We start from the raw sequence: 20,822 nt of genomic DNA, 5'->3' as shown, positions 1-20,822 counted from the left end.
TGTATATCTTTGTAATTGGATTGCCCATCAAACAGGACTGGCACCTTGGAACTGTAAATGAAGAAGCTTCAAAGCATGGGTCATTGTGTTCAACAATGGGAAATCCACAGACTCAGTCTGCATTTAGTCAACAAAGAAAAAGCCTATGCTGTGATGGAGACACTTGCCAGATTCCTTTCTGGGAAAAAGAGCTATAAGAATGGATTCAGGGAATAATCAGGTATCTCTGAACTGCTTTGGATTCTAATGGGGTGGAATACTGAATAAGGGGACAGAGATCCCCAGAATTACACTTGGTATGCCTGAGGAACTTTTGGAAATCTAGCAGATTACAACAACTCTGTTAACATTTTGGATTTACAAACTTGGACTCACCTGTTAATGTACTTTACCTGCTTAACCTCTCAATAACTCTCATCCCTTTTTCTTAGCTAATAAACCCTTTAGTTAGTTTACTAGAGAAATTGACTTCAGCTTTGTTTTTGGTCAGATCCAGAATACCAATTTGATCTGAGGTAAGTGACCAATTCTTTTGGATTAGGAGTAACCTAATCTGAGGTAATTTTTGGTTTTAATAACCTTCCATCACAAAGTGCAGTTTGTCTGGATGGCAAGACTGGCAGGAGAGCCTAAGGGGACTGTCTGTGACTCCATGGTAAGACTAATATATTGATCAGGATTTCACATTTGTTACTGGCGTGGTGAAATCTAATTATAGAATATACCACCAGTTTGAGGTGTCTGCCCTGTTTTTTGACAGTCTGACCTGAGTTTGGCACTCACAGTGGTAAGCCATTTAAGACAGCATGACAGAGGCCCTCAGAGAATTCTAATAGATTGATGAGGCATGACACTTCCCCAACATATTTCATTCATCTACCTGTCTGAGAATACTGGTTTTTACTATAGTTACAACCAATTTGCTTGGTACTGAAGTTAGGCTTACCAGCCTGTACTTGCCAGGATTGCCTCTGAAGCCTTTTTAAAAAATAGACGGTACATTAACTACCTCCAGTCATCTGGTCCAAAAGCTGACTTAAGCAATAGGTTACATACCACAGTTAGTAGTTCTGCAATTTCATGTTTGAGTTCCTTTAGAACTCTTGAGTGAATACTATCTGGGCCTGGCAATTTATTTCTGTTTATCAATTTAATTTCATCAAAGCCACCTCTACTGACACCTCAATCTGGGACAGTTCCTCAGATGGGTCACCTAAAAAGAATGGTTCAGGTATGGGAATCTCCCCCACATCCTCTGCAGTGAAGATGGACGCAAAGAACTCAATTAGCATCTCTCATTCCCTTAAATTCCCCCTCCCTTTGCTCCACCCTACCCTTTCTCCTAATCCCTCCCTTTGAACCATCTTCCTCTCACCTCAACTTTTTGTACCTTCTTCCATGCTGCTCCCCCATGTTGGAACTCCAACCCCACACACCTCTTTCATGCACCAAAAAAGTAACTTCTCTTTACTGTATCTCTCCTCAAAACATATTTCTCTCCTGAAACACTGGTATGATAATCTTTCATAAACATTGCCACTACCTGCATCAGTGCCCGACGACGGTAGTTCTTGTGGAGAGGGACCATGCTTTTCACGTATTGTATGGTGCTCAATAAATATTCATGACTGTTAGAAAAGCTATTCAAGTTAATAAAGCCCTTTTCTGGACCTGCGTGTATTCGTATGGTATAGGTGATTAAGAGCAAAATCCCCCAATAAAAGATGCAATATGCATGATCACCTCCAGAATTAATACACACTAACCAACTGTGTTTCTTCCTGGCATTTCTGCCTCACATCATTTAGCATATCTTTCAGTTTGGCTTTCTGCTGGTCCATTTCATCTAGACGGTCTTGAGCATCTTGTTTCTGAGCTTCCAGTTCTTGCAAGTTACTTGTTTCTCTGTCTAAATCATTCTGCAGTTCCTGAAAAAAGATCCACAACATTATAGACTACACTTAACTGATGTCCTGTGACAAGCAGTTAAGCTTAAAGAGACATACTGAAGTAGGCAAACCCCAAAGTCAACCTGCCTGTGTTGCCTATAACATTTCCCCCACTCAAAGGTTTCAGTGCTTTTTGTAAACAGATCAAAAAAACCCCAAACCTGCCAGCACTTCAGCACTCAGGAGTAATCTACTATAACAAATCAAAGTCCAGGCGATGGGAGAAGAGTCTCAAAAGACAAGAATTTCAGCTATTCTAAGCCTATTATATATCATTTTGAGAACATGAATTTCAGTATTTAGATGGATACCTTCACAATGTTGTTTAAACCGTATTAATGAAGCATTAACAAAGAGAAACATTTTCTACTATATTCTATACTATCTGAATTTTACACTAACCAGCATCAAAACAAAATATTTTCTACAGTGCACAGAAAAATGAAATCATTGCTACAAGTTATTCCCCAAGTGTCAGAATAAACATTACCCATATGAATTCATAAAGGAAGTAGTGGGGAGGGAAGAGGGGGGGGGGGAACAAAAAAAAAACTGTTTAAAACGTGGATGGTGCATCCTGTAGAATTTTAAAGAAATGTCATTAATAATACTCCAGAGTTTTTACCTGAACTTCATTGGTTTTCTGTCTAATTGATTCTTCCTTTTCTCTAATGTCCTGCTCTAGTGAATATTTTTCTCTGTAGGGAAAACATTCACATGACTGATACAATTAAAATAAGACAGTGTTTTACAAAAAATCAATTAAACGTTCTTTTGTAAACAATGCACAGATGAAAAAGCAATCCTACATACTTTCAAGAAGTAATCAAGAAATATTCTTTTTCATATTGAAAGACTGATTTGCCCCACAATCATCTTCTCACTTGATGTGCTAGACTCCAAGTAAACTTTCTAGGCACTGCTCCTGCTCTCAGTGTAATCAGTGGGAGTTACCATTAACGTCAATGACAGCCAGATAAGGCGCCTGAACTGTTAACATTCAAGAGACAATATAGGACCAATGGGAGTAATAATCACCAGTAACCAAAAGGGAAGTAATACTGAAACTGTTCTACTAATCAGGGATTCAGTGGTTCCATTTAAATGAAAAGGAAGGTTTTAGTTTGTGCAAAATTTACTTTACTTACCTCAGAGTGACATTTCAGAATGAACTACTCTGGCTATAAATAAAAAAATACAGTGAACAATTGGGTTCAGCTATATAAAAAGTGATCGGATCCTATTTTTGATTGTACCAGATATACACACACATTTTTTAAAAAACAAGAATCTATGGAACCAATAAATGCAAGGTTTCCTCTTTTTTGGAGGGCGCAGCGGTTAGAAACTCTTATGCAATTTGTTAAGAGCCATCATTAGTGAGGAAAATCCTCCATTTCCCAGGTTCAGAATACTAAACTTTAACAGTCCACAATATTTACCTCTGCAGATGTGCAATCTCTTGACTAATATCATCGAGTTCTTTCATCCCTGTAAATTCTCCTGAGCCAACAGAACTTGAACTATCCTGTAAGAAATCAAAGTATTCCATTATAAAGCAAGCCAAATTAAGAACAGGAATACATTCTGGGCAAAGACTGAGGACACAGGATCCACCCCTCACTTTACACTTCTCTAGCACCTTCCATCAGAGAACACAAAGTATTTTGCAACAGCAAATGAGCAAGCCTCACAATTCTCTGTGGGGTAGAAGAGTATCATTTATCCCCTTTAGCAGATGAGTTAACTGAGGCACAGAGAAGTTAAGGGACTTGCTCAAGAAGTAGGATTAAAACTCATGGGTGAAACCCTGGCCTCACTGAAGTCAGCAGAAGTTTTTGTGTTGATTTCAATGGCCAGGATTATAGAAGCTACAGTGTCAGGCATTCATCACCAAACACAGAGTATACTGGAAATTAAGAGGCCAGATTCAAAAGTTTTCTCTCACTTCTTAAGCTCATTAAATGTTCACTGAGGAAGGACCTCAAGATTTGGCCTTAAGTGGAATTAAAATCAGCATTTCTATTCTTCTGAAAAGTGACAGTATTTGAGAGAGAACTGTAAACCGAATCCTCTCAGCTTTCATTGTCTGTTTGACAATCAGGACATCTACAGTATTTAACTATATTTTTAAACAATACACTGCAAAAGGCTTCTAACTACTATGATGAGAAAAATGGGCTTTTTTTCTTTTTAAACAGAAAATATGTGGTATTTTTTTAGCAGAAACTAGCAACTCAGAATGAAGGAATAGGTGACCTGAGTTCCCAACTTACATGATTTAACATCTTAAGACCCTACTTTGGGAAGATGAGGGATCCTTTGGCATGTATGTTTAGTTGGGGTCAGGTGAGCGTAAGGAAAACCTAGATACAAAGTCTTAGAGTTACTAGACAACAGCTCCCTGTTCTCTAACACTACTCATATTTTTTAAGTACAAACATGCATGGAGACTGCCACTTTACAGCACTGAAACTTGCATTGCTCAGGGGTTTTTTCACACCCCTGAGCGAAGAAAGTTTCAGCACTGTAAGTGGCCATGTAGAGACAAGGCCTTAGACAAATACAACCCACTAATCAACATGAACAAAAAGTTAATACACTACACTCAGATAAGGTGCAGTTTTTTTCATGCTACATTTAACTACAAACAGCAAATCAAAAATATGAACCAATGAATTAAAGAATGAGTGGGAAGTTTTAAGGTTCTTGCACCAGGGTATATTTATTGGCAGCAATTTAATGTAAATTACGGACCTAGTAATTTAATATGCCAACATTGAGCTACCTGTCAAAACAAGTGCTTGAAAAATTAATGGATCTCAGATTGCTGAAGGAGCTCCTACCACTGGGTAAACAGCCAGAAGTGGCAGGTTCAGATTGTAATGACATCACCACACTGTTAGGTGTCATAGGGCACTAGTGCTGAAGAGATGGGGAAAGAGACAGAAATAAAGAACTCAAAGTTACAACTGGACTACACAAACAAATTTACATTCTTTGGGGTGTTGAATTACTCACACGACGCATTTCTGTTAGCGCTGAGATCTCAGTTCCTAAAGGGGTCAAGTAACCTGACAGAGTCTACAGAAAAAGGATATAGGAGAAATAGAAGAGCTTCAGAGAATGGCAACAAAAATGGTCACAGGCCTGGAAAGATTTCCATTTGGGGAGAGAATGAAAAGATTAAGACTATTTCATTTACAGAAAAAATTATAAGTGGTAACATGACAAGTGCATTGTATGCATTGGACAAGGGCAATGTGAGTGTCAAGGAGGCCCATAGATGAAGGGTGAAATACATTTGAAACAGATAAAAGGAAATTCTCCCCCTACGATCCCAGAAACACACAATGCTTTGACCACCTGTAGAATTCACTGCTACAAGCTATTGAGATAAAAAGCATAATAGGATTTAGAAAATAATTAGACATTTATGTGAATAATGTAGAGTATTATTAATACAGCTCATTCCACTAATATTTAAAAGGCATAAGGGTTACCCTCATGCTTCAGGGAATAAACCATTAATTGCCAGGAATTAGGAAATAATTTCTCCCATTAACAGGATTTTATACTTTCAAGGAAAGCATCTAGTACTGCCACATTCAGAGACAGGACACCAGACTAACTCAATCATTGTCAGGCTTTGGCAATTCCTATGTTATTTTCATTGTCTTGCACAGGTCCATCTATTTCATATCGGTTCTAATATCAACTTCTCAAATTCCCTTATTTTCTTTAGTGATCTTCTAATTTCTTAAAACAGGACTTAACATTTTTCTGGTTTCTCCATCCCAGCTGTTTCTATGATAGTTTTCTGTTCATCTTGTAGGACTTCCTTTGTGGCATCTGTGTAAAATTCTTAATCTCAGACTTCATTCAGAGCTATAATTCATGTTTAGATTATTAGCTCTACACGACCTTCAAATTCAGTATTTAGTCCTCCTTTCTAAGTTTGCTGAGTTTTTCCCTTTCTGTCTCAATGCTCAGCACGGCCACTTCCTACATTTCACGTCAACTCATTAGGAAGTCCATTTCATTCAAACCAGTTAAAAAAGGGAAAGGGTTTCAAATAAATAAAAAAAATAAATATTTAAACAAGAATGCTTAAACTATTATGCTGTAAGATGAGCATGCAGACAGAAAAATATACCCTATTTCAGAGCTCTTCTGTTTAGCTGTACTATAATGCAAAAAAGTGAGCTGCCGTCTGTTTATTTGATGCCTAGTCATCATTTATGATTTCCTAAAGATGCGTGTCAGTCATATCTTCCTGACACCTTGTCCTCTTATAGTCTCTGCGATGCTGACCTCTCCTCATACACCAAGAAAGATCCAGAGAAGGAAGAGGAGGATCTCTTTTGGGATCCTTCTCTCATTTCCCATTTTCTGTAGGACTCCCAGAAGCAATGTTCACTGTACTTTTTTTTTTCTAAACTAAGCAAGCTACCATCTTCACGAAGCACTATATTTTTGGCCTTGGGCAAGCTTATACTTTTTTTATTTTTAAAGTGAGTAGTGTGTATGAGGGGGGAGGGGAATTTTGTGTGTAAAGGTGTGTTGGGGGAGTGAAGGGCGTTCAGGGGGGGCTACTCCTTGGTGGCTCATCCCCAGTAGCACACACTAGTAGTTCCTGTCCCTTGGATTCACTCTGAAGCAGCCTTAGGAGCCTGGCCAGGCATGTGGGGTGGGCAGGAAGTGATGTCAGACGCACCTTCCCTGGGTTGGGGGTTTCAGACACCCCCTCCCACTCCCTCACCCCCGGGCACTCGCATAAAAGGGCCCAGTCTGCAGCTCCTTCCTCTGCTGCCTTTTGGCAGCAGGAATGACTGCATTCCTGGAAACCAACTGCCAGGCAAGGTGTGTGTGTGCATGCATGCTTTGACCACATCAGACCACAGCTCCAGAAACTCCACTGACCTGGGCTGGCGCTGCAGAGCCTGGCCAGGCCCCTCACCTGAGCTCATACGTAATGGGTGTCCTGAAGTGTACCCCAAAGACCTGAAGGGCTTCCACTCCCCTTGTATGGAATAAATTGGACTGTATGCACCCTGTCATCAAAACAGGGGGAACGAGCAAAGTGGGTTCTTAAAGGGCCGCACCACATCCCTGCTGAAGCTGCACAGAGGAGATGTGAGCAGCATGGCTGCACAGCTTACATACAGAACACTGCCACAAGGTTCTGTCCTTGCCTCACCCTTTATTCCCTACTTCTGAGTGACCTCATCCACTCACATGGATTTCATAGACATTCATTTCAATTACAGTACAACCCCTATTTTACAAACTTAACTGTGGATTGAGGAGTTCACAATTTTGAAAAATTCTTAAAATTTAACATCTGAAAATTACAGTAGATATGGTGCACAAGTACACTATGATACGGTGCATTGCCCTCTTTTCATCTTTCAAACCATAGCAAAGTGATTTCCAGTGCACTGAAGGCACTGGAATGTGAAGGGCTGTCAACTTGTTCTTCATTGACATTCATTTACATTATGTGGGATTTTTTTCCCCTCTCTAGGGAAAAATGGTTTGTATCACTGGTGCTGGTATGATTAGTGTTCATAAAATTGAAGTTCTACTGTACCATCTTTTCGCCAGTCACTCCCCTCCCCTCCACTTGTTTATTTTTTCCACCTATTGCCTCTCACTGTATGCTAAGATTGTAAGCTCTTTTGGGAAGGGACTCTTTATATTGTGTGTGTACAGTGCCTAGCAAAACTGGGCCAAGGTCCCTGGCTGGCGCTTGAAGGTGCTACTGCCACACAAATAATAAATAAATCTACCTCCACTTCACACTTGCCTTCCTCCAATCCCATCTCTCAGTTTCTTTCTATCTCATGACACCTGCCAGATGTCTCACTGTTAAATTTTATGTGGCCAAAATTGAATTTGATTTCACTCCAAAGCACTTCCCCCAGTCCTCTGTTCTCTCTCACTGTTTGACAATACCTCTATCATTCCTGTGCTCAGGCTCGCAATCTGGTAGACATCTTTAATTTCTCCTCTTTCTCTGAGTCTGCAAAATCTAGGCTGTGTCCAAATCATGCCACTTCTTCCTCCACAAGGTCTACAAGATATACTCTTTCCTCTCTGTCCTGACAGAAAAACCTTTGCCCTTGTCTATTTGCTTGACTGTGTCTTTCATTTTGCTCCCACTCCCTCTCCCCTTCTTCCTATCACCACCACTTTTGTGATGAAAGATATATTTTTTAATAAAAATTTTAAACTGGAATTTTTCCAGTAACAAGGTAGGATTCCCTCTGGTAATTGAAACTGGCCTCATATTTTTGAAAGCTACCAAGGTAACGGACAACTCATTTAGTAAGAATTTTTACAATTTATAACCAATTCATGAAGCATTTTTTGAAATCTGGAACTCAGTTATAAACAGAAGATAGACAAACATTCTTGCAAGTTAAAGATTCAACAATCCCATGTGTTACAAAATATAAATAAAAAATTAACAGCTCTCAAAGCTAGTTACTTTCAAAGCACATATTGGTCCAGTAGAGCAATATATTTATTAATAACCAATTACTTACTTGTATGGGAGTATTCCTCTCTGCAGGAGGGATCATATCTGGGGACAACACCTGTGGAGGATCAATCCCTTTACTGACCTTCTGTTGAATGAAATACATGGCTAGTGCAAACTGATCTTTGCTTAGCTTTCCCATCTGTCTTGTGTCTGCCAAAGCCCTGTTAGAAATTGGTTATTCTTATCATAAGTCAAAATGTGTTATAAACCAAACAACTATTATTAATACAATGAAATCTGAGATACATATAATTTTATTGTTGTTTCAGCCTCATCAGAGCCCATTTCCTCAGTGGAAAAGTCCTACACGCTGAGCTATGAATGTTTTATTAGATGCACTTAGCTGAATGAAACATCGTTTTCTTGGAAAAAATGCCTTTGACTTTTTAGCCAGTTGAGTGATAGGACTGCTAAAATGTTCCCCATTCATGGAATAGCCTATATGAGTACTGACTGCACTTATGCCACCATTACAGAGACATGATAAGGAGGGTTATGTTTTCAAAGTTTCATAGATCTCTCTGAATGCCTTCCAAGTAGCATCATAGTATCATAGAAATGTAGGACTGGAAGGGACCTTCATAGGTCACCTAGTCCAGGCAGGACTAAGTATTATCTAGATCATCCCTGATAGGTGTTTGTCTAACCAGTTCTTCAAAACCTCCAATAACAGAGAGTCCATAACCTTCCTGGATAATTTGCTCCAGCGTTTAACTACCCTTACAGTTAAGAAGTTTTTCCTAAAGTCTAGCCTAAATCTCTTTTGCTGCAATTTAAGCCCATTAATTCTTGTCCTGTCCTCAGTGGTTAAGAACAATTTATCACCCTCCTCTTATAACAACCTTTTATACGTGAAGACTGTTATGTCATAAGAACATAAGAATGGCCATACTGGGTCAGACCAAAGGTCCATCCAGCCCAGTATCCTGTCTACCGACAGTGGTCAATGTCAGGTGCCCCAAAGGGAGTGAACTTAACAGGCAATGATCAAGTGATCTCTCTTCTGCCATCCATCTCCACCCTCTGACAAACAGGCTAGGGACACCATTCCTTACCCATCCTGGCTAATAGCCATTAATGTCCTTCCTCAATCTTCTCTTCTCCAGACTAAACAAACTCAATTTTATAAATCTTTTCTCGTACATCATGTTTTCTAAACCCTTAATAATTTTTGTCGCTCTCCTCAGGACTTTCTCCAATCTGTCCACATCCTTCCCAAAGTGTTGTTTTTAGAACTGGCCACAATACTCCAGTTGAAGCCTTATCAATGCTAAGTAGCATGGAAGAATTACTTCTCATGTCTTGCTTATATCACTCCTACTAATACATCTCAGAATTACTTTTGCTTTTTTTGCAACAGTATTTCATTGTTGACTCATATTAGTTTGTGACCCTCTATAACCCCACATCTTTTTCTGCAGTACTCCTTCCTAGCCAGTCATTTTCCATTTTGTGTTTGTTCAGTTGATTATTACTTCCTAAGTGTAGTAGTTTGCATTTCTCCTTATTGAATTTCATCCTCTTTAATTCAGACCATATCTCCAGTTTGTTAAAATCATTTTTAATTCTAATCCTGTCCTCCAAAGCATTTGGAACCCCTCCCAGCTTGGTAGCGTTCACAAATTTAAGAAGTGTACTCTCTTTGCCATTATTCAAATCCTTTATGAAGATATTGAATAGAACTGAATACAGAACAGATCCCTCTGGGACCCCACTCAGTATGCTTTTCCAACTTGATTGTGAACCACTGATAACTACTCTGAGTATGGTTTTCCAGCCACTTGTGCACCCACCTTATAATAGGTTCATCCAAGCCACATTTATCTAGTTTGTTTATGAGAAGGTTATGTAAGGTTTAGGAAGGTCAAAAGCCTTACTAAAGTCAAGATATATCATATTTGATTCCACCCATCCATAAAGCTTGTTACCCCATCAAATAAGAAGCTTTAATCTCAATATGAGAGGAAGGGAAGAAAATTGATTTGGTTGTTCTCCTTGAGAGAATTTATCCTTACTTATAAATGTATGAAATGTTGTTGAGATAGTATGGTAAAAGAAGCCCTATGAAGAAGAATAGCAGTGGCAGTCAACAAGGGGATTGCTAGTATCACATTTCTGGATGAAAAATGCTATTTCCTAGAGTCAACTAGCTGAAAAAAAATCAAATGAAAGCAAAATCAAAACAACTGATGATGAATTCTTACCATATATGTGCTAGAAGATTCTGAGACAACCCTGAGTGTATAAAAATATCCTTCACTTCTTGGCCGCTCACATAGCCATCCATGTCCATATCAGTTTTTAAGAAAATTTCATCATATCGCACCTTATCAGACAGTGGTACCACCCAATTCACAGATGGCTGAAAAACAAAAAGGTTTTTTTTACTTTAGCCAAAACCAAACACAATCTTTATTAATACACTGAGGGCTCACCTGTGCATAATGCTGAGTACCCTCAAAGCCCACAGTAACTGAGAGGTGCACAACATATTGTAGGATCAAGCCTATAGAGTCCACTGACATTTCCCTTCACTTCAGTAACGTATCAAGATTAATATTGTATGTGACCACCTCACAAATACTGAGAAACAGAATGTTCATAAACTGGGTACATTCTTCCTACTTATAAAAAATCATAGAATATCAGGGTTGGAAGGGACCTCAGGAGGTCATCTAGTCTAACTCCCTGCTCAAAGCAGGACCGATCCCCAATTAAATCATCCCAGCCAGGGCTTTGTCTAACTTACTAACTTAGAGACTTACTAACACTCCAGACAGGCGTGCTTATTGACAGTACTCTTCACTGCAACTCAGGAGATCCATACTGGAGTCCTGGGCGCACATCCATCCCTACACTGCTGCTAGGGCTGATGCAGGGACAAGCTCCCACTTTTGTGAGCCCAACCTACTGGTCATGCCAGTAAGATTCATACTAAAAGAGAATTCACCCTTTAACATTCAGCTCTCCCCACATCCTGTGACATCATTTGTTTTCAAAACATAAAATACTTTCTCTCAAAAAAGTGTTTTCCTTGGAAAGAAAAGTGATCCAGCAAAAAGTCATTTCACTGTTTTGCACAGTTCATCGCAAAGGATATAAAAATTAACGTGAGATGTGTACCTGTGTTTGCTTGATGCTGTGTTTGGGTGACAAACTTCCTGTGCTATTCAGGCTGTTTACACTGCCATGGGATGGGGTAGAACGAAGGCTATCTTTAGGTGGAGGACTTGCAGGAAGAACAGGAACTGCACCAGGAAAAACTGGTGTCTTCTTTCTTTTGGAAGGTGGTATAAGTTGGGGGGGTAATACTGAGGGAACTGGCTCCTTCTCAAGAGCTCTATATACCAAATGCATTGCCTGCAAAGGCAAAAGGTAAAAATATCTGTAATACACCAATGAAGAGAGGAACACACAACAAAAAGTTTCCAATGGTAAGTGTCCAAAATACTAGAGAGAAGGAGATAAACATGATAAGAGAAAAGATCAGAAATACAGGTCAGAGCAGAGATGTACAGGACTTTGAACGCAGGACAAAACATTTAAACTTGATACTCTGGGCAAGGGAGAGCCAGAGGAGGGTTTCAAGGAAGAAGGCCATTTTAGTGGCTGTAATTTGAATGATCTGGAGTAGGGCACAGTGTGAATAATGAGCAGCCAGAAAGGACGAGTTTGCAATGCTCAAGGCTAAGTTCAAGGAAGCAATAACACCTATACATTGCTTTGTCAAACTTTTAATGAATTCAGAATTTAAAACCTACCACAGCAAATTCATCCTTGTCCAGGTGTCCATCTTTGTCAATATCACTGAGATCCCAGACCTACAGTGTTTGACAAAAATTAAAGTTGAAGAACATGTTACAACCAATTTTATTAAAGTATAAGTTAATAAGTAGGTTAGAAAACATTAAATGTTTTAAGAATGTTAATGCCCTTTAGAAATTTGAGGTGCGTTTTCTGAAGATCATATTAGTTATGGTAATATACATGGAAGTATATGTTTGGGGCTGACAAGAGGCATAAAGGGATACAAAGTCTCATCTGCTCTAGCACTTATACTTCAGCCTATGTCATCATAACTAATATGATTATGATGGAGAGGCTGTGTGGTACCGTGGAGAGGAGACAGGATGGGGATGCAGGAGACGTGGGCTCTATTTCCCAGCTCTGGCATAGATTGCTGTGTGACTTTAAGCAAGTCTCTTTATCTTCTTGTGGCTGTTTCCTTTCCCACACTTTATCTGTCTTGTCTATTTAAACTGTAAGCTACCTGGGGCAGGACTGTTTCATTTATATAGAGCCTAGACATCACCAAAAAAGAAATAATAATACTAAGTCTGAAGCCTTTTAACACCAAGTGCAGCATAATGTTCAAGTGCAAGATTAAGCAATTCACTTAACATTCACATCAAGGCAAAGAAGGAAGTGGTCTTTCATGGTCAGAATGAAAGCATATTTCAGGAGAGATGGGGCTCAGGCTGAACTAGTTGGAACCCAAACTTGGCCCTGGCACAGAACACTTCTCTGTGGACTAGTGTATATAATTAAGAATATGGCTGAAAAGAAAAAAAAAAGAAAAATTGTTTAGGGATGTTTACTGCATGTATTACATATTTGTGAGGGGAGCCCCAGAAGTTCAAAGCTATTGCTCAAAAATAGTACAGAATGTGTAACAAAAGTACAATGCAACACTATTTAAAACCCTTGGTTTACTGATGCTTTCACAGAACAACCTATTCCAGAGTACATGCATGATAGCTGGAGTTTATATTTACAGTTGGTTTAATAGCTCCTAGTTAGGAAAAAAAAGCTAGTAGGATATAATGCCCTAAAAGGCATTATTGCTTAGGTGAGGACAGCTTTTCTAACCAAGAGGCATTCACTTTCCTTTTAAACTGACTTGCTTTTCAATGTAATAATTTTTAAATTCAAGTTCTTGGTCTTGAAAGAATACAAGACAAATTAAGCTGGTCTAGCCTAGGGCCAAGTTTTTTTGTTGTTTTGCTTTTAAATGGAGTATTTATTTAAGTGTCTAAATAATGGTTTAGAGAGCATAACTTTAGGCAGCCATTTTTTAAAAATCTTGGCCTAGATCTGAACTATTGCTTCCATTTAAAGTAATGCTGTTATGAAGAGTTATATTACATATTTAATTTCACTAGAAAGAGAAGTTACATTAAAAAATGGTTAGGAAAATTTGCTGCACACTTACCCTTCCTAGGATATCAAGAGGTAGCTTTGAGTTCATCAGTACTGGTTTTACTTTGTCTCCTGAAAGTAAACCATTTACTGGCAAAAGGCTTTCAAAAATACCATCAAATTTTGCTTTTTCTTCCACCTAGTTGGTAAGAAATAGCCTGAATAAGTAAAAAAGTGTGCCTGTGTGAGTGTCGAAAATTAAATCTTGCAAGAAACTAAGTGACTGGTCAGTAATTTATCATTTTAACTTCCTAGTTTCCCAGCACACACCTGTATGCTATATCCTAAACACTGTGCTGTATTTTGATGTAAAACTCATGGAACAGGCTTTAGGACCTTATTTTTCTCAGTATGAAAACAAGCTTTCTGGAAATTACAGGACTGGGTTACAATATGCATCTCTCTAGTGTTCTAGAAAGACAAAGCATTTTGATTCACATATTGGTGCCCAGATTTTAAGTTATGAAACTTTCAGAGATCATTTACACTACTAAGAAGTGTTACTTCCAAAGATTTTGCTTTCTACATTATAATATAATATACAAACTAGAAACCTTTATTTAAATGATTTGATAATTTAAATTTTCTACAAGCAGAAATTTTATTCTACATTTATAACATAAAATTAGAAAATTAAGTCATAAATATAGGATATGTAGCAAAAATTACTGTTTTCATTAGACCATACAGCAGGCACCAAAGAAATCATAATCTTAGAAGGTTGTGGGTTCAAGTTCCAAACTAATACTTGGGGATGGGATTGGTGAAGTGCTTCATTGTTCTTTAGATCAGTGGTTCTCAAAGCTGGTCTGCTGCTTGTTCAGGGAAAGCCCCTGACGGGCCGGACCGGTTTGTTTACCTGACACGTCCGCAGGTTCGGCCGATTGTGGCTCCCACTGGCCATGGTTCGCCGCTCCAGGCCAATGGGGGCTGCAGGAAACGGCGTGGGCCAAGGGACGTGCTGGCCGACCTTCCTGCAGCCCCCATTGGCCTGGAGCGGCGAACCGCAGCCAGTGGGAGTCGCGATCGGCCGAACCTGTGGATGCGGCCGGTAAACAAACCGGTCCGGCCCGCCAGGGGCTTTCCCTGAACAAGCAGGGGGACCGGCTTTGAGAACCACTGCTTTAGATCATCAAACATTAACTCAAAGTGCCTTCTGCTCTGACTCTGGCAGATAGGCATAAGATAAAAATCTTAGAGCATAACCCTCATGTCCTGGACAATGCTTCTTACAAATATTATACCAAATGCTGACAGAGACTTGTAACAATACTTATATTAAATATAGAAGTATATAAAAATCCATATTCAGTACTGTGTAATGTTCACACATCTGCTTCAATAAAGGAAGGTGTTCCAAAGTAGGAAGTATGTTCTCTTGGTAAAATTAATCTATCAAACACAGCTGCCAGAAACAGAATTTACATTTAAAGAATGGATTCAAATGTACTATCTTGCACACTTACCCTAACGGCCCAGTGAGCCTCTGTTGAAGGAGGTGTGATCAATAAGGGACTGCTAGTGTCATGCTAAAATGAAAAACATAAATATGTTTATGCACATGTAGCTTTCTCTTTAATATTTAAATGTTTTACATATGGATATTGATATGAAGTATTTCACTTGTTATACTGAAAAGAAAAACGAACTCTTGCATATCTTAACCAAATAACAAAAACTTTAAATGTCATATTATTATTAGTATTTATTTGTATTATTGTAGCACCTAAAAGCCTAGTCACTAACCAGGACCTCATTGTACTAGGCGCAGTACAAACACAGAACAAAAAGACAATCCCTGACCCAAAGAGTTTACAATTTATGTCCTGTAACTATTATGAGACTAATTTGTAAAGTAGAAAAGATTTCCCAAGTTTTCATTTTAAGTTTCAGTTCTAAACTTAAAATATCACTTACAAATTTAGGAGGTGGTATAGTCAAGTTTAGATTGCTCAAGTTAACATCATGGCCATTCTGTGCACATGCTACGAGTCGCAATGCAATATAGAAACCCTACAAATTCAAACACAACAAGTAAATACAGGGCATTCTGTTAATAAAAACAAGCAATCTAACTCACTGTTTTTAAGCAGGATAATTGGTATATTGTTTTTAATGATACTATGCAGATACCATTGCTTAAATGATGAAACCACATTTGAGGAAATGTTGAATTAGTTGCTCTCACACTCCCACCCCTTCCATTCATTTCTACCTTTATATATTTCTACAGATGCGTTTTTAAAGAAAAGGAGACTTTGCAACAACTTTATGTACAGCCTTTTTGGCTTAAGGAAAGAAACCCAGTCAATTGTATACGTTCTAAAAAATGCTTTCCCACAATTAAACCATTGTTGCCAAACACTTTTTCTTAAAAATGAACTAAGTTTTTGTTTAACAATCCCAAACCCCACAACCTGCAAAAGCTATTTAATATCCCAAATCATTAACAATATATGGATAGACTTAGCCATTACATTTTAAAACGAAATTTGAAAAGCCGTTCTTCATTCATTTATTTGTCAAATCCTGAGTTCACGTTTTGTATCTTTCTTCCAAAAACTGATGCCATTACAAACACCCATAGGAGCTGCCAGCATACGGTTGCATTCCCTGTTCTGCCTTTGCAATGGAAACATACAATCCTGAACTCAAGATCTGGCAAGTAAGTGATAGAAATTGCTTTTTAAATATATTTTAATGTATGTATTTGTCATTTAAGCTTAAATGGTCTGTTGGTGATTTGTGATATTAAATAATTTTTAAAATGTTTTCTTAATACTTTGAAGTTCACCTTCAATTCTTTTTTAAATTTCTTGGACTTTAATCATATCAAAATATTGTCAAATGCCCTTATTTGCTACAGTATTTGATTAGTTTATTTTCATAATTTTTGTTAACCACAAATGTCTAGAGTATTTTTAATAAATTGTGACAGAGTGCTGAGAATCAGCAGCCAAACCAGCACTCTAGTCACTGTAAGTCCAATTTGTTTTTCCCAGTGAAGGGCCTGATTGAGGGAAGCAGGGGCTAATTACTAGATCAGTCTAAGCTCACGGAGCTAAGGAGCTATTTATTCACTAACTGGAAGAGTAGAAAGGCACAGGAAAGAAGTGTAAGGGAGAAATGAGAGAAAGAGAAAGGGTTGGAGAGGATAGGCAGGGCCAGGGTAAAGGGAGATCTCTGCGTGGATGATGTTTGTATGTCACTGTAAACAAGAGTTGCTGCATGGGACTGTAAATGGGTGGTTGTTGAGATAAACACAAATAAACTACATGTCGATGTTTACAAACTGGAGGTATTAGAGCCATTTGAATGAGAAGACAGTAGAAAAGGACTGCGCCCTGTCACGCGTGCATTTATTTTTTCAGATAATAAATGACAGAAAAATATAATAAATAATTAATAGAAATATCTCCAGATTATCCATATTAAATCATTTTAATTAAATTAGTTTAGAATAGTAGATACATATCTGGGTATGAGGAGCACTGAAAAAGGCCTTTAGGCAGTAAAGCATGTAAGCATATGCGTAACGTCAATGGAACTTAAGGATGCTTTCCTGAATCAGGGCCAAAGTGTGTATGGTTATATGATAGATTTATGTTCATGTTCACTGCACATTTTATATACCTGTTTATCCAAGTACCCTTTACCCTCTGGGTCAGCCAAATCCCATATCTGTGGAAATAAAAATCATGATAACATGTATTTTTGTAAGTAATTTATCTTGGAAAGCTCAAATAGAAAACATTAGTACTTGAACTGTTTGTTTTATATTTCAACATTTGAACTGCAAATTTGCTTTAAAAATTTTAAACCTCAAATTGTTGTATATGTAAAAAAGAAAGTGCTCTTTATTTTAAAGTCAAATCCTTCTTCACATAAAACCACATGCAAACTCCATTGAAGTAAATGGGAGTCTGTCCATTACCTTTAATGACCTTTGGATCAGGCCCTTATGTCCTACAGTCTGAATTTCTCTTCCATTAGAGATCACATCATAACCAACATACACAGAACATTGTATGATCTACAATGATCAAATGATCTAGCATTTTCCTGCACTCCCTAGCCTGCAGTTGTAGAGAGGAGCCCCCACTCCCTTCCAATAATCCTGAACTCATGACAGATAAGTCATGGAGGTAAGTGAAGGAGAAACAGATTTGCTAATATTTTGTTTTAAAATTAGTAATTTAAAATCTTATTGTGTAATCTCTAATCAATCACTGTCATCTTTAATTCATTCCTCATCACAGCTAGTCTCTTTCTCTCTCAATAGGTTCTTATATCACCCTTATCACCACGGTATCTAAGCGCCTTCCAGTAGTCCAATAAATGATGTGATTAACTGGTTACTTCTCTTTTACATATCTTCAGAATCTACACTTTCTTCATAGCCTCCACCATTAAAACTTTTATTCAATCCCTGGCCATCTCCCACTTTGATTACTGTAACAATCTCTTGTCTGGCTTCACAGAATCACACCTCTCCCAGCTCCTCTCTGTCCACATTTTCCTCCTCCACTGCTTCCTACACAATTCCCCCTCTTTGGATCCCTGCATTGGTGGATTCCTGTCTCTTCCCTTCATTTTCAGTTTCCTTTTCCTCATCCATATATCTCAATATCTCTGTTCCCAGTTCCCCCTACTGCTACTTACATTCTTCTCAGTCATCTTGTCTGACTGCTTACTCCCTTTGTCTCCTCTTCCCACTCTAACCTTTGTGCCTTCTCAGATGCTGTCTCATGTGCACAGAACAGTCTCATTGACAAGGCGCTCGCTCTTCAAGCAATTCTTTATATGACCTTATTATTAATTATCCCCTCATCTTCCTGTTTTATCTTGTGTGTTATAAACTTTTTGAGGCTCTTAAAATATCCACAGAAGCAGAGCTTTAGTCAGTGCAACCAAGGGAGTAACAACCAATCTACAAGTACCTGGAGTTCAGAAAAATCAGAGGTGCACTGTATTGCACACTCTCTCTAGCAAACCACATCCACATTCACTCAATACCAGCTGTGATCATAATGCACAGAAAAAATACTGTATAATGTATATGTATCCCCATATAAACACACACATACTTAACTTACTTTTCCAAGGATAATGTCTGGAAGACCTGATTTTTTAAGGAACAGTGCAGCTTCACTAGCCCCAACTCTCCCTGTGTATGTTGGATCTACCTGGAAAACAAAAATTAACTGACTTAAGTATGTCAGCTACAAAAGCAAAAGTGGAGAATGGAGATTCTCCTGTCCCTTAACCACCCAATAATAGAGCAATATTACCACACAGCAGAGGGAACACTGCAAGAAACTAGACTTACAAAGGGGAAAAACAATTAAAAAAAAAAAGTATTAAAAACATACCTGTTTGTAATAAGTCTCATACAATGGATTCCCAGTGGAAAGCTAAAAAACAAAAAGGGTTGGTGGGTGGGATAAAAAATGAGAAAAGCAAAAATGGACCATGATCAAACATATTCCACTTTCAGGGAATGTCAAAAAAGCACATCCTGATATGAAACAAATTAATTTAAATTATTATTTCAGTATCACTAATATTACATATTTAAAATAAAAAAACATATATTATGATATTGTTACAAATTTAACGCCTTAAAGTTCTGAATCTAAAAATTAGGGTTCTAACTGTATTGTTAATTGGACACACAACATGCTTACAGAAAGCTCTCAACAATAAAGTTTAATATTCATATTTAACCCTGATCCTAAGTTACAGAAATCTGCCTGCATGAACCCATTTCGCAGAATTGGGATACAGAAACATAAGTTTGAGATAAACATATGCAATGTAACCAAATTAACATTACCATGAGAACTGTAACACCAGTGACTTGAGAGTTTAGATTTTTTTTAACATTAACGTTCTGTTATTCAAAAGCAGCAAACAGTATTAAACCGTGTATAGCTTGTCCCCCCCTCCACAGCCTTCCCAACACTTAAAGTCATTGTGATGGGGTGGACGAGGCCTTATGGGCCTGCCACACCCTGGCCCAGAAAAGGGCAGTAGAAAGGTCTACATCGGCTGTGTGGGAAGTAGCCAATCAGGGCCAAGCAGGTCAGTATAAGAAGAGCTGCAGGTCTAGCATGAGTTCAGTTCCCTGTTAGAGCTGGAGGAGAGTGGATAGTGCTCCAGCTTGGCTGCTAGGACTCCATAAAGACAAGGCCCTGAGGTAAGGATGAAGAATGTATGGCAACCATGGGAAAGTGGCCCAGAGAATTATAGCAGTAACCTAGTTTATTTAAAGGGACATTGTGAATGGCTGCTATCTATAGGGCCCCTGGGTGGGACCTGGTGTAGAGGCTGGTGTTGGTCTCTACCCACCCTCCCCTCCCCCCCACACAAAAAAAGTAGCCTGGACTTTGAGGCACCCCAGAAGAGGAACTGAACTGTAGTAGCCCAGCTGAAGAACTAGGCCAGAAAGGCCCTGAGAGGGTGAAGACGCTGCCTCCAGGGAAGGAGCCCTAGGGTGCTGTTCTAGTCCGGAGCAGGGACAAAGAGAAACATTAAAAGTATGAAGTCAAACACTCAAAAGTTAGGAAAAGCCAGAATTAAATTACCTCTGAAATCTTAATTCAGCCATCCTGTGTGTTTGTAATTATGTAGGTGTTTAAAAAAAGCAAACTGAAAAAAACAGAAATTCCATCATGTGGAATCATAGGTAGCACCCTCACTGGTCATCAGTAGGGCTGAAACTTTGCACACTACAGACCTCTTAAGCTAGAGGTTCTTGTCAACTGCTGGAAATAGCCCACTTTGATTATCACTACAAAAATTCCCCTCCTGCTGGTAATAGCTCACCTGATCACTCTCAAAAAGAAAAGGAGTACTTGTGGCACCTTAGAGACTAACCAATTTATTTGAGCATGAGCTTTCGTGAGCTACAGCTCACTTCATCGGATGCATACCGTGGAAACTGCAGAAGACATTATATATACACACAGAGACCACGAAACAATACCTTCTTCCCACCCCACTGTCCTGCTGGTAATAGCTTATCTAAAGTGATCATCAAGTTGGGCCATTTCCAGCACAAATCCAGGTTTTCTCACCCTCCGCTCCCCCCCCCACAAACTCACTCTCCTGCTGGTAATAGCCCA

At 38.7% G+C, this 20,822-nt stretch overlaps 1 protein-coding gene across 5 annotated transcripts in view; it reads right to left on the bottom strand.

Annotated features, from left to right (window-relative positions):
* The window catches only part of EPS15L1 (epidermal growth factor receptor pathway substrate 15 like 1), an 85,175-nt gene that overhangs the window by 52,788 nt on the left and 11,565 nt on the right, over positions 1–20,822 (bottom strand). For 3 of the 5 annotated variants that reach the window (XM_084614726.1, XM_084614727.1, XM_084614729.1), the window contains exons 2-15: positions 19,068–19,109; positions 18,792–18,881; positions 17,329–17,376; positions 15,613–15,708; positions 15,162–15,224; positions 13,709–13,834; positions 12,258–12,317; positions 11,620–11,856; positions 10,701–10,858; positions 8,501–8,657; positions 4,971–5,033; positions 3,392–3,477; positions 2,575–2,647; positions 1,767–1,928 (exon numbers count right to left, since the gene is read on the bottom strand). In XM_084614726.1, the coding sequence (XP_084470852.1) occupies positions 1,767–1,928; positions 2,575–2,647; positions 3,392–3,477; positions 4,971–5,033; positions 8,501–8,657; positions 10,701–10,858; positions 11,620–11,856; positions 12,258–12,317; positions 13,709–13,834; positions 15,162–15,224; positions 15,613–15,708; positions 17,329–17,376; positions 18,792–18,881; positions 19,068–19,109 (1,461 nt within the window). Of the gene's footprint in view, positions 1–1,766; positions 1,929–2,574; positions 2,648–3,391; positions 3,478–4,970; positions 5,034–8,500; positions 8,658–10,700; positions 10,859–11,619; positions 11,857–12,257; positions 12,318–13,708; positions 13,835–15,161; positions 15,225–15,612; positions 15,709–17,328; positions 17,377–18,791; positions 18,882–19,067; positions 19,110–20,822 lie in introns of those variants that run through there. The other 2 variants (XM_084614728.1, XM_084614730.1) reach the window with 2 other exon arrangements.

Source organism: Lepidochelys olivacea, assembly GCF_965140295.1.
Source record: "Lepidochelys olivacea isolate rLepOli2 genome assembly, chromosome: 25".
Taxonomy (NCBI): domain Eukaryota; kingdom Metazoa; phylum Chordata; order Testudines; family Cheloniidae; genus Lepidochelys; species Lepidochelys olivacea.
This window is presented reverse-complemented; position numbering and strand designations above follow the sequence as displayed.